Source organism: Danio rerio, chromosome 21 (assembly GCF_052040795.2).
Source record: "Danio rerio strain M-AB ecotype USA chromosome 21, GRCz13ab, whole genome shotgun sequence".
NCBI classification, from domain to species: domain Eukaryota; kingdom Metazoa; phylum Chordata; class Actinopteri; order Cypriniformes; family Danionidae; genus Danio; species Danio rerio.
Genome location: NC_141041.1, coordinates 2765401 through 2779991, shown reverse-complemented (window position 1 = coordinate 2779991; position 14591 = coordinate 2765401). Strand labels below are relative to the sequence as shown.

Here is a 14591-nt window from a genome sequence, read left to right as displayed (position 1 = left end):
TAATAATATATAATTATTTGCAATATATCGTATAAAAAATACATATCATGACAGGCCTAATTAAGTACATTTTCTGTTATTTTACAGACTTATTTCTCTATATAATCATATTATTTTAAATGACTAAAATGTCAATAATATATATATATATATATATATATATATCGCCCATTCATGCAAACCAATTCTAGCAACATTTTAGCTGATCGTGCAACATCTCGATCTCTATTGGAGGTGTTAAACCTCTATTTTGATGGTCCATACGCAGGGCGCAAACGCTTTCGGGGCGTGTCAGGACACGTTTTTGCTAATTTAAGGACGGGAAAATGTGCTTTGCGTCATGGCGCATGGTCTAAAAGGGTTGAGCTTATTCTCTTAATGAGTTATAGGTGTGTTTTGAGAATAAACGAATCAGAGTCTCATCTCCCATTCCCTTTAAGAGCCAGCTGCGTCGCGCCAAAAGCGCATTCACTATTTACAGGACGTAAAGTAAGTCTAAGTGGAAAAACAGCATTTCACTAGCAAACAGTTCACAGTTTTTTAACAGAAAATTGTTAAACAGAGCATCTACTGCGCAAGAATGAGAGATAATTGATCTGCTTTCACTTTCGCTCTTGGATAGGAAAACCTTTACGCACAGACATCAATTAGCCTATAAATAATTAATTGCGTTTGTTAAGCGCAAATATTCGTTTCAAAACTATTTCTAAATTCAGTTCTAATTTCCAGCAAACGAATAAATGAACAATAATAACAAAATGTCTTCAAAAACCTGAGTTATATCCTAAAACACATGCTGTGTCCCATATGGTCTAAAACCTGACAGGTGGACAAATCTAAGCTTGTTTTTAATAAAACAAATATAAATATGGATATAATAAATAATACTGCTAATAATAATAACATTATACCAAAGCTAATTGTTATGAATGGACTGAAAAAGCCTCCCGAGATGAAGAAGGCATGAAGGCAGTGGTTTTTCATATTTATGTAGGCTAGAAAATAATATGTTTTATAATATTTTAATCCTTTATATTTATATCCTATATCTATTCTTATTATATCCTATATATATCCTTAATATTTACATTTTTTCATATGTAAAGATATTTGCCTATTGCTCTCTTGTGTGTATTAAGCAGTGTGTAAGCGAGGCGCAACTCTGCGCTGGAGTTTAGACCGGGTTAGTTTTGGTTTAATGAAAAATCTATTATAGTTTCTCAAAATAGCAACGCGCCAGCGGTCCGCCTCAGAACGCCTACCTTTTTAGACCAGAACGCCTATGGACGCACATATGAGCGCTAATGCATTTGCTATTTAAACAGCGTAGCGCAACGCCTCAAAACGACTCTTGCGCCAAGCTGAAACTACCAAAAGACTACTGCGCCACGCCTTGCGCCACACTGCGCCGGGTGTATGATAGGGCCCGTTAGTGTCAGTATGGTTAAAAACACTCTAGTATTCACTATTAATCACATTCTGGCATTATATAATGACAAGAGGCATGAAATGGTCTTAAATGACAATAATATTGTTTCTTGTGATATATTTTGGTGCAATATATCGTACAACATAAAAACAGATATCATGACAGGCCTAAATTACAGGAATAATTCGAGATGTGTTTGTTTCAAGTAGCCAAAATTTCATGATCATTTCAATTTCATGATATATTCCTCATATTGAGCCAGGAAAAACCCTGTGTTAGCTTTAATTGTTGGGAATAATTGCCTGATTTTCAGCTTTTATCTACTATTTTAATTTTCTGGGTTTAAAATCTACATGGAGGCGGCATCACTGTGTCAGTCATGTGACCTGTGCGGAGGCTGGCGGGCACAAAAACAATGAGCCGTAATGGCGGCTACACTAAATCTCCATAGAATCGCAGCACAAACCGCTCATATTTCAATCTGTTTTAAGCTACGTATATTTGGAGCACATATCAACACAACAAAACAGAGATACGATCACAAACTGTAAATCGTGGGCACTTTTCAGTCATTTTAACTCCGTTATGACCCTGTCAGAGCTATAATTCAGCAATGTTTACATTTATCTTGTGGGTATTCCTCAGTGATTTAGTCATTAGCGACGGTGTTGTAGCTCTGCTTTTATTTCTGGTGTCTGTTTCTTTGGATTAATATTTGCTGATGGGGAAAATCTGTTCACTTTTGCTGTTTATACTTTGACTTTGCAGTTTATAATTTAATTGCACTTAAACTGCTAATTAGACTAGACAAAGCACACAGACATACTGACAGTTATGCATACCATTAATTGTTATGGATCAGAAACCCTTATGTTCTAGAAACCCAAATGGTTTGTATCTGATGTCAGATTATGTTTAAAAATAGTAATTATTGCCATCTTCGTAGACTTCAGGCTGTAATTTACAATGCATAAATGTTATGTCTTGCTACTTATGTGTGTTTGAATGTCTATAAAACTTAAAATTAAAAGTTATTTGCTTAAATACTGTTGAATTGTGATTTGTGATATATAAATGTATAATTGTAAACATTCAGTGGAGGAAAACATGGTTATTACAATATAAATTCTGTATTCCTAATAAAATAAAAGAGGTGCACTTTAAAATTTGCACAATATTTACCCATGTAATGCACTTTTATCCAAATATTGTGATGTTACTGATATTTGCACATTTTGTAAAAAATGAGTGTGAAGACTTTTGTCACTTGTTTTTTTCATGCAATGTATTATTTACATTTACATTTAGTCATTTAGCAGATGCTTTTTTCCAAAGCGACTTACAAATGAGGACAAGGAAGCAATTTACACAACTATAAGAGCAACAATGAATAAGTGCTATAGGCAAGTTTCAGGTCTGTAAAGTGTAAGAAGCAAAACATTAGTAATTTTTTATTTTTTGTAGTTAGTGGAGGAGTCAGAGAGGCAATTGCAGATTAGTAAGGGAAGTGGAGACTAAATAGCTGAGTTTTTAGTCGTTTCTTGAAGACAGCGAGTGAGACTTAAAGACTTAGGGAGTTCATTCCACCAACTGGGCAGTTTGAATGTGAGAGTTCGGGAAAGTGTTTTCTTCCCTCTTTGGGATGGAACCACGAGGCGACGTTCATTCACAGAACGCAAGTTTCTGGAGGGCACATAGATCTGCAGAAGTGAGAGCAGATAAGAAGGAGCGCAGCCAGAAGTCGCTTTGTAAGCAAACATCAGAGCTTTGAATTTGATGCGAGCAGCAACTGGCAGCCAGTGCAAACGGATGAGCAGCGGAGTGACATGTGCTCTTTTAGGTTCATTAAAGACCACTCGTGCTGCTGCGTTCTGGAGCATCTGAAGAGGTTTGATAGAGTTAACCGGGAGCCCAGCTAGTAGAGAGTTGCAATAGTCCAGTCTGGAGAGAACAAGAGCTTTCATCATTGTTTTGGAATGATTTGAGCTCATGTTGCTTTTCCAAGGTTAATATGAGTGGTAATTTGCACCTTAAGGATGATATTTGTTATTTTGAAAACCAAAACAGGTCGTTAGAAGCCACTGTGAACTTTCTTATACTTGCTGGAAAATTTTACTTTCACAAACGGAGGTTCCTTAAAAAAATAACATTTTGTGTAGAAGTCCTATGTGAATTAAAACATTTATAAATCACTTAGATTAATTGATATTAAGAAATCTTTTTATGCTACTTATGCTATTTTTATGCTATTCTTTCATGCTACTTGAATATATATTTATATAGTTGAAGCCAGAATTATTAGCCCCCCTGTTTATTTTTTTCCAATTTCTGTTTAATGGAGAGAAGATTTTTTTCTAATCATAATAGTTTTAATAACTCATTCCTAGTAACTGATTTATTTTATCTTTGCCATGATGACAGTAAATAATATTAGACTAGATATTTTTCAAGACACTTCTATACAGCTTAAAGTGACATTTAAAAGCTTATCTAGGTTAACTAGGCAGGTTATGGTAATTAGGCAAGTTATTGTATAACGATGGTTGGAAAAAATATATACCTCAAAGGGGCTAATAATTTTGACCTTAAAATGGGTTTAAAAACTGCTTTTATTCTAGCCGAAATAAAACAAATAAGACTTTCTCCAAAGAAATGTATATCTCCAGATATTTTTATTGCATTATTTCTGCTAATTTTTTATATAATTTCTTTGGTTGTGCTCTTTATGTTGTGTATCTTATGTGAATATTGTGTAAAAGAAAGTTGTATTACACAGTTTCAGGAAAATTAAAAAATATATTGGGATCCGCCAGTGGTGGTGCTCGAGCACCGAAAACAATGACGGACATTCGAGTCGACGAGAAGAAGAAGAAGAAGAGTGCGGTAAGAGTGTAAACAGAAGCGTAACAGCCGCTTGTGATGCTCTAAATCAGCTCTATTTATCACACTATAATCCTGTAAGTACATTTACTTTAATATCCATCAGGATGAATCTATATCTAAAAAGCCCAGCTTATTTTAGTGCGTCAGAAACACTTAATCCAGTCGGAGTGTTTAATGAATTCATGCGCCTCAGATTTCAGATCCGAGATGAATAACGTAAATTAGGCTATTGTTTAATCAGAATTATATACATTTTGCGCATATATAGAAATGTTTAATACAGTTGTTTAATGTAAATAACAAACGATACTTAGCATAGCGTAATTTGGATAAACTATTAAAAAGACAGTCAGACAGTTGCATCTCATCCAGAACGCTTCAGCCAGGATTCTGACCTGAAGCACATCACACCTGGGGGGTATTCCAGAAAGCTGGGTTAACTTACCATCTGCTAAAACCTAAACTCTCGGTTGATTTACCCAAAACCTGCTTACCGCGAGTATGTTGGTTCCAAAACAGGTGACAAGAGTTAGTTAAATCAACCTCCTGAAGATAACCGCGGGTTAATGCGCGTGCACGGCACACACCTGAAGGCATTTTCAGTAGATCGCCGAATTCACGAGTCACCATAGAAAGTCACGGTAAGAAAAAAAGGGCAACGCACTTTACAGAGTCGAAGCTGGAGGTTTTAAACACAGAGGTTACACATCTGCTTCAACGAAGGAAAGAAATATAGAATAAGAAATAGATAAGAAAATAAAAAATAAATAATAAGAAAATGTATTAGTTCATTAAATTACACATGCCACCCTCCATTTTATTGTAATGATAAATTAAACTACTCTTTAACATCCTTTTTGAGTATGTTGTGTAACCATTCATGCATTTAATTTTCCTTCCATTAATTTCTTAAGGCCACAATATGTGTATTGACAAATAAGGCTTATAGAAATTGTAATCTTTCTGGAGCTAGAACTCTGTCCAAAGTCATTAAACACAGAAACATTATTATAAAAGGTAATATTTAATTACTGGAGCTCTTTATTTAACACTCTAGAATATGCTTTCTGACATGCAGCTAATAGAAAGAGGCCTGTCTAACTGCTGTGTCCTATAATAAAGGCTTTTCAGTGGTTGAGTTTTTGACTTAAACCACACACTCTGTCACTGTTGTAAGTGATTGTTGTCAGATAGCTTTAGGTTCTTTTTATTTTGCATGCAGACGAAGTTCCTTCTGCCTCAACTAACAAGCAGTGTAAGAATTTTCTGCACTTTTCCATATTTGAATATTACTCTTGGATCACAAAATCTTTTATCTACATATTTAAATTCTAAAGTAGCTGTATAGGGTCCATCTTCAAATATAAAGTCACATGAGCATCAACTTAAGGTGAGAAATGTATATGAAAAATATGTTACACGTTTAAAGGTGCGTGTGTAAAGCAGTGTACAAAATCATTCATTTTATTTCAGGAAATGAAGAAATGAACAGACCAAACTATTTGAGTAAACATAGTTTTTTGACTAATTATATATATTTTTTTAGCACTCTTCCATCTGTTTTGTCTGCTTGGGTCACTGAGATTTCCTCTGGGTCAGGCTGCAGGTACGTGTCATCGTTTAAGGCAGAAAAGGGTATCTTTTGTCCTCCAGCAAGTAACAATGTAGTGCCTATGATTCTATTGTATAATACAAATATAATAAAAATAAACATTGTGTTAAGCAACATTTGCTTTATAGTTTTTTTTTTTTTTACTATATTTGTATTATTCACTTGAATTATTATTTCCTGAAAATCAGCCATTTAGCCTCAACATAGTGATGAGGTGGGGTGTGTGATGAGCTGCTAAGTGGAAGCAGTAATGAGTTTAATAGTTGAAACATCAAAAGATTAAGGATAGAAAATTAAGTTGTACCTGCACACTTATACTTTGGACAAATTTTATATTATCAGTGTCCTTTAGTGACTGATGGAGCTTTAAAATCGGCTGCAATTAATGCACACAATAGCATTTAGAAACCCTGAAAAAAAATTATATTAAAAAATGTAGGTGTGTGTGCGTGAATGTATATATATATAAGAACGACGTCCTACATCTTAAATTATAGATATATTTTCCTACAAAAGACAAAGCTGCCACTTATAATATTATACAGAAATGTGAGGGTGCAAAAGGAGAGAAAAAACACACAATCTTTATGTGAGATTCGAACTCACTCCGTTGTGCGCTCCGTTGTTCTTTATCGAAGCACTGTCCACTACTCTATTGCCGTGCTCTGAATCTTCTGTGTAATGATACGCAGAGATTTATGACCAAGGAACTGTACGAAAGTGTAAAAAACAGTTCAGTGCCAGGCATACTGTACAGGTGGTCATACTGCCACATGTACAGTTGCCTAAAATGCCCTGACGTGAATACAAAGAGCTGCACTGAATGTTTTTTATGGTAAGCGCAGACCCGGGGTTTGTCACATTTGATTTCAAAAAGGTTTGTTAAATACATTGACATTATGAATTTGGTTATGAAAAAAACTATGCACTTATAACCCTCTCACAACGAAAAAACTTGTATTTGTGTGTCCATATCCATAAATATTCCCATCAAAAGAGCATGCAATGCTCAGTAAACTCTCTAAAACAGACAAACTCTAAAACATAGCAACTTACTCTCTGAACATAACCTGCTCTGGAGCAGGTTATCTTCAGAGAGTAAGTTGCTATGGCTACTTAACATACCCAGAAGTTACCTCCGATTTTGGAACCAAAGTTGAGGTTATCCACCTACATACTCTCAAACTTACCCGGGTATGTCACATAACCTGCTTTCTGGAACAGCCCCCTGTCCTCAGGTCTCACTGGCTCCCAGTCACATTCAGAACAGATTTTAAAGTATCATTACTTGTCTATAAGTCACTAAATGGCCTAGGAGCTCAATACATTACATATATGCTCACTGAATACAAAACTAATAGCAGTGTTGGGCAAGCTAACTGAAAAATGTAGTGAGCTAAGTTATTAGTTACTCTAAATGTAGCTTAAATATACTAAAAGCTACCCCCTGGGAAATGTAGCAAGCTAAGCTAAAAGCTACATGGCAAAAGTGGTTTAGCTACATCTTAGCAATGTTTACAATTTTCATTTTTAAATCAAAGCAACTTAAATCCAAGTCAATCATCTTACTGATTAATACTGTCAATGAAACATATGAGGTAGAATAGTTCAGTTACTTACTTTATATGCTGTACTAAACAGAAACATATATAGTATATAACAGCTTAAAACAAAAAAAAACAATAGAACCAGATGTTACACATTTAAAATACTATAGTAATTTATAGTAAAAGGAAAATTTTGGAACAACGGTTATAGTGTATGTATATATATATATATATATATATATATATATATATATATATATATATATATATATATATATATATATATATATATAGTATTTTTATTTTTTTGAGCACAGCATCAGAAATTAAGTTATTGTATTGTAACATCTAACATGTACTTCTCAAGGTATGGTCACGAGAAATCCTGGAGAGGCAGTTTTAACATGGAGTGACACGACTTCTGACGTACAGATGCCACTGGCACATGCCCATAGATATATACACTAGATGTCGCCTGGCCTATTGTTGTCTATTGGACGGAATGCATCTAAAGCGCCGCCATCTTGCTACAGGGTAGCGCTCCTTTGAAATGAATGCGGGACCAAGGTACAGTGGAGGACTGTGGGCATGCAAAGCCAGAGATATACACATATACACATATATCTATGATCGGGAGTTTTCCTGGATGTTAGTATGTAATTTTTCTTTTGTAATTACGAAAATTATAATTTTATATAACTTTTCTACATTTATGAATCAGTGACCGCACGGGCATTCCTGGCAAAAAGCTTGTGTTTGTGTGTACAGAAATGTACTATTCACCCTCCCTGTTAAATTTGATCTAATCATGTGCTGAAACACAGCTCCTCTCCTGCTTTCACTTCTCATACTGACGGAGGGAGCGATTCGTTTGTGAATGAATCCCCCGAACGACTCTTTCACTAACGTTAGCCGACAATAATACAAGTTTCTGGCAGCGCAGCATCTCGTTGTCATATTTCTTTTGCATTGTTTGCTGATTTTATTCAACAAAACTAGCATAAGCCGAGTGTTTAGTGTGAGTTGGAGCTGCTTTGCCGTATGGTGAATGCAGTAAGTGACTGTTATCATCAATAGCGTGACCTGATTAGCACAAAAGTTCAGAACATACAAAAACAGAAAAAAACTTAACATTACCTATGAAATGTTCTGCCTTTGTGCTTTGTTTTCTTTGTTTGCTCTTTACTACACCCGTAGACAGCGATAAAGTCCCGCATCTTCACGTAATAACACTGTCTTGACTAGTGCGGTTGAATGACACTTGTCCTGGGAGCACTGTACCAATGTGGCGGCGCTATTGACGCATGCTCAGGGTCCCTATGCGATATCTAGTGTATATATCTATGGCTAAGTGTAGTGACTAAGTGTAGTGGCACGTCCGGTTTCCACTGTCATGTGTCACTCGCCAGTGGCATGTTTAGTGTCATGTGTTACTCGCTAGTGGCATGTGTGGTGACCTGTGTCACTCCGAGTGTCGCGCTGCATGTCACTGCAGTGACATCGACTCCCGGCGAAGCTTTCAATATTTAATAACTACGCTACTTTTAACCTGATTTATGTGTCGCAAGTTAGTTTATATGCTGGACTACTCCACGATGTTTTAATTTAAAAGCATTTATTTTACGTATTCGTAGTCATACTTCCGTGCGTAATATAGTCATTTGACAGTACATGTCAGTCAAATTTATTGTGGCATGCTTATGTATGGGAGGGGTTACACCTATCTGTTGTACCGTATATTATTGCATCGTGGCAGTTTCTTCGTTGGCTACAATATGGACTTCTCTGTTTGTTAATTCATTCATTTATTTTGTTATTTAACTTATATATTTTCATTTTAAGGTATTTTAAATAATACGCTTTAAAAAGTTATAATAAAATGCATGTGTAAATTCATAACATATATGCATGTAAGATAATAGGTGTCATTTGCCTAATCATTTTTAATTAAAGCAAAGAGACTTATAAGATTAATAACGTGCTTATACTGGCACTTGTCACAAGATCACTGACACTGGCATGTAATATAATATAATGGAGAGCAGATTTTTTTCAACACATTTCTTAACATAATAGTTTTAATAACTCATCTCTAATAACTGATTTATTTTCTCTTTGCCATGATGACAGTAAATAATATTTGACTAGATATCCTTCAATACACTTTTATACAGCTTAAAGTGGCATTTAAAGGCTTAACTAGGTTAACTAGACAGGTTAGGGTAATTGGGAAAGTTATTGAATAACAATGATTTGTTTTATAGACTATCAAAAAAAAAAAAAGCTTAAAGGGGCTAATAATTTCGACCTTAAAATGGGTCTCAAAAATGTAAAACTGCTTTTATTCTAGCTGAAATAAAACAAATAAGACTTTCCCCAGAAGAAAAAATATTATCAGACATACTGTGAAAATTTCCTTGCTCAGTTAAACATCATTTGGGAAATATTAAAAAGAAGAAAGGTGGCTAATAATTCTGACTTCAACTCAACTTCAGCAATGATTTATAAGTGTGATGAAGCCATTCCTGCGAGTTTAAATGCTGAGGAATATTCTCATCTTCCCACAGCTGAGGAAGCAGCAAACAGGAGGAATTACAGCAGGAGAAAGAACTGACATACTGTAGTAAAGATGGAGATTGAGGAAGAACCCTGCAGAATAAAGGAGGAAGAGACAGAGGAACAAATAGGTTTGTGTTTATTTACTTCAATTAATGACTGATTAGGAACAATAATACACAAAGCTGACATATAACAATGGCTAATCTGAAATAAGACATTTACTTATTAGTAAACTCAATGTGTACTAAAGGAATGGTTATCTTATATCTAGTTTTGTTTTTTGAAAGTTTAATAATTTAATACTTTGATTTTAGACCAGGCGGAGGGGAATGAAGACAAACAGCACCTGTTTAATAATCCTCAACGATTCACAAGTGAACATTCACAAATGAAAACGGAACAGAAATACATACAGATCGAGCAAGATCGAAGAATTAGAGTCATAGGATCTTTCATCTGCTGCGAATGTGGGAAGAGTTTAAAAAGTGAACTATGGCTTAAAAAGCACACGATGATGGTTCACACTGGAGAAAAACTACTAACATGCACTCAGTGTGGAAAAGGTTTTGTAGACGAAGCCAAACTGGAGTCACACTTGAAGAGTCACACTAGAAACCGATCATTTACCTGCACTGAGTGTGGGAAGATGCTCAAAAGTGAAGACAAGTTAAACAACCACGTGAGGATTCACAATAAAGAAAGACCCTTCAGCTGCTCTGTGTGTGGAAAGAGCTTCAAGACTGAACACAACTTAAGCCAGCATCAGCGTGTTTACTGTGACGTGAAGCCGTTGAGCTGTGATCAGTGCCATAAAACATTTCTCTCCAGATCACGGTTAAAATCACACCTTAAATTTCACTCTGAAGTGAAGCCTCACGTTTGCTCTCTGTGTGGAAAGAGTTTCTTATATCTGAATATGTTAAAGGAGCACGAGCTTATTCATTCTGGAGTCAAACCTCATGTGTGTTCAGACTGCGGGAAGAGCTTTAGTTCATCAAACTACCTAAAAAAGCACCAGATCGTCCACACTGATGTGAATCCGTTCTCCTGCACTCAGTGTGGGAAGACTTTCAAGGAGAAAAGATCTCTGAAAGATCATCTGACCGCTCACGCCGGAGTGAAGCCGTTCAGCTGTGATCAGTGCGATAAAACATTTCTGTCTGCATCGTACCTTAGAAAACACTTGAAAGTTCACTCCGGACTCAAGCCTCATGTTTGCTCCTTTTGTGGAAAGAGTTTTCTGGCGCTGCAAGCTTTAAAGCTTCATCAGATGATTCACACCGGAGAGAGACCTTACGTGTGCTCTGAGTGCGGGGACAGCTTTCTCAGATCGAACTACTTAAAAAAGCACCAGCGGATTCACACCGGAGAGAAACCGTTCGCATGCGCTCAGTGTGGAAAGAGTTTCAGATATAAAAACAATCTAAAAGTGCATCTGGTCTCTCATACTGGAGTGAAGCCGTTCAGCTGTGATCAGTGCCATAAAACATTTGTTTGTTCAACAAACTTGAGAAACCACCTTAAAATGCATGCTTCTGTGAAGCCTCAAACATGATTCTGCCTTAATGAAGCTCTTTTTGTGATAGAAGCACAACTGCGACCTTTATAAGCCCATCAGATTCTTCATACCGGAGTGAAACCTCAGTTTTGGTGCATCAAGCTACTTAAGGAAACACCAGAGAATTCACACTTTAGAGAAACTGTACAAGTGTTCACATTAGCCCCGGCGCCAGGATGTCATAACTGAGGGGGCATGTTAATCCCATAGGGGGGCACGTAGACCTGGGGCCTCATGTATCAATGCTGCGTATGCACAAAAACTTTGTTTCACGCTCACGTTTGGATTTACTAATGATGAAATGAACGTGGGAATGTGCGCAGGTCCACGCTAACTTCATGCCTTCCACGCAAGTCTTCGTACATGAGGCCCCAGATCTCTGGACTACAGGCCTAACTTTAATCTCACAGTTTTCAAAATTTTATTGCTATTTCATATTATACAATATCTAAATGTGTGCTCTGAAGGTAGAAATGATGGGAGTGTTAGTAATTAATGACAGAAAGAATTTTCTGTTTTAAGTGCACAATCCTTTTTGAAAACTGGGCAGGCACAAATTCTTTCTGAGGGGGTATTGCCTCAGATGTTGCGGGAGTCCCCCGCAAACGCACAGAGACTCTCGAATGCCCACAAATAAGTGATAATCTCCCGGAAATCACGCGTCTCCCTCTTGGTCCTCAAATACGTTGCGCACCCTACTCACCCCTCCTCGCTCTACAGACAAATCGCGCGCACCCTGTCAGACACCACCAACCCCCCTCGTCTTCACGTACGTCATCAACACTCCCCATCTTCAGATATTTTACGTAGCATAAAGGCTGATTTATACTTCTGCGTCAAACACCGGCGTAGGCTACGGCGCTGACGCATAGCCCTTCGCCGTGGCCGTCGCCGTCACTGACGTGCACCTCTTAAAAATTGTAACTACACGTTGCAACAACGCGTAGCGCAAGCTCTGTGATTGGTCGGCTTGCTAACGCCGATGAGTTTGGGCGGGACCGAGAGCTGCGCGAATAGCGCGAGCGATTGCTTACAAGTGTGGAGTCCCGTGAAGGAGCTCCGGATGGAAAGTTTTGTTTTGTGTTTACCTCATGGTTAAAGTTGTTGCAAGTCCGCCGGTTCCTGCCTCAAAATGAGCGAGTTTGAGTCACTTGTACATCCAGGAAGTGTTCAGAATAGCAAAACAGAAGCGAAAAAACTCGACACAGAGGAACATTTACACCTCACTGCCCACTAGCGTTTCGGAAGTGTTAATGCAGACCAACGGAGACAGCGCGCAGAAGTATAAATGCACAGCTGCGCGCATTGCCTGCGCCGTGAGTTGCGCCGGTCACTTGACGCAGAAGTATAAACCAGGCTTAACTCCCGCAACCTCCTGCAAATAATCTCAGTCTCGCCGGGAATGACTAATCTCAATATGGGATGTCTGATATCACCACATGGTGGTTACCTTTGTCAAGTACCACAATACGTAGTTACGTCCTCAAATGCCAGTGCAAACTGTACTGTGCCAAAAGGAAGCCCTATGTTAACTGTGTCCAGAAGCGACATTGACTTTTCTGGGCTCGGAGGCATGTGGGATGGACCATCACACAGTGTAAACGTATACTGTGGTCAGATGAATCAGTATTTTAGATTTTTAGGGGAGAAATGGACGTTGTGTGCTCTGCACCAAAAAGAAAAGGATCATCCAGACGGTTACTGGTAACAAGTCTGAAAGCCAGGCTCTGTCATGGTATGTGGTTGAGTCTGCGCCCTTGGCAAAGTTAGCTTGCACTTCTGTGATGCACTATTAATGCTGAACAGTACAAAAAGATTTTGGAGCACAATATGCTGCCTTATTTCCCAGGGCTTAATTTGTTCCGGAACAAGCCGAATCCGGATCCGGCACCTCATTTTACAGACTGCCCACCCCACTCGTCACTTTCTTTTGCGACTCCCTAACTCTCTTCACTTTCGTCCTCCACACACCCCCCCCCCCCCCATTAAATTTTGTCCACAACACTCCTTCGCACCGCTCTTCACTTTCGTCCGTTACCCCGATCTGTTCCAGGGTTTTGCAATTTACAAATTAAGCACTGGGGACGGCCATGCATATTCCAACAAGACAATGCAAAACCACACTCTGCACACATTACAAAGTCCTGCTGCGGAGGAAGAGGATACAGGTAGTTTACTGGCCTGCCTGCAGTCCCGACCTGTCTCCAATAGAGAATGTGTGGCACATTTTGAAGCACAAAATGTGACAATGAAGACCTCGTACTGTTGCCCAGATTAAGACTTGTTTGCAGGAAGAATGGGACAAAATCACACGTGAAACACTTCAGCACTTCGTGTCGTCAGTCCCTAAACGCCTTTAAAGTGTTGTGAAAAAGAATTGCAACATTGTAAAGTGGTAAATGCTTTACTGATAGGACTCTTTCGAAATGTGTTGCAAGAATCAAAATTGGCATACGTGTTTATTTTGAGAGAAAAAAACGATACAAATCATGAGGAACACTCTAATCGATCACTACTATCTTATTTTATTTGCGTTTCCATACTGTCCAAACCTTTTCTGATTTAGAGTTGTCGATATTTATATGTTCTATGTTTGTATCACATATACATATTAAATATATATAATGATATGTACATATTTTGTCAAACTTTGCTGGAGGAACAAGTTGAAAATAAAGCTCTTTGTGTTCTTTAAAACATAAATAAAATAAAGTGGATTAGATGTCAGACATGTTTTCATGAAGCAACACACACATTTCTCATTCAGTACTTTATGTAACTGCTTAAAACAAGACTGTTTAAATAAATGCATGTAAAGTGGGTCTTTATTATTACTTTGTTTGATAAAATACACAAAACAATACAGTTGCATGAAAAGGATTTCACTGTTATAAATGCACTAATTTGAAAGCATCAGCTGAGGTATCTGATTTCAGTTGTCAAAAGTGTAATTAATAAATTATTTCAAATCAAACATCGTTGTGCAAAGAAACTGTTTCTACG

General features: G+C 37.4%; 1 protein-coding gene and 2 long non-coding RNA genes across 14 annotated transcripts in view; 1 reads left to right on the top strand and 2 right to left on the bottom strand.

Annotated features, from left to right (window-relative positions):
• Positions 1 to 14591, bottom strand: part of LOC147838686 (uncharacterized) — a 1589207-nt gene that overhangs the window by 899210 nt on the left and 675406 nt on the right. The window lies entirely within an intron of this gene.
• LOC147838694 (uncharacterized) overlaps positions 1 to 14591 on the bottom strand; it is a 200245-nt gene that overhangs the window by 128304 nt on the left and 57350 nt on the right. The window lies entirely within an intron of this gene.
• On the top strand, positions 4254 to 14562 carry LOC108180795 (uncharacterized). Of its 12 annotated transcripts, none has more exons than XR_015519801.1 (5): positions 4254 to 4386; positions 7839 to 8038; positions 10039 to 10158; positions 10345 to 11750; positions 11957 to 14315. XR_015519801.1 is itself a non-coding variant. In XM_087300539.1 (5 exons), exons 4-5 carry the CDS (start codon positions 10101 to 10103, stop codon positions 11583 to 11585), a joined length of 1299 nt encoding a protein of 432 aa, XP_087156665.1. In that variant the 5' UTR covers positions 4254 to 4386; positions 5859 to 5918; positions 7839 to 8038; positions 10039 to 10100; the 3' UTR covers positions 11586 to 14562. The 12 variants fall into 12 exon arrangements, 8 of the variants coding, with proteins under 8 accessions (XP_087156665.1, XP_087156664.1, XP_087156663.1 ...); XR_015519803.1 differs by lacking the exon at positions 7839 to 8038 and adding an exon at positions 5859 to 5918; XR_015519802.1 differs by having other exon boundaries at positions 4254 to 4312; positions 11957 to 12537.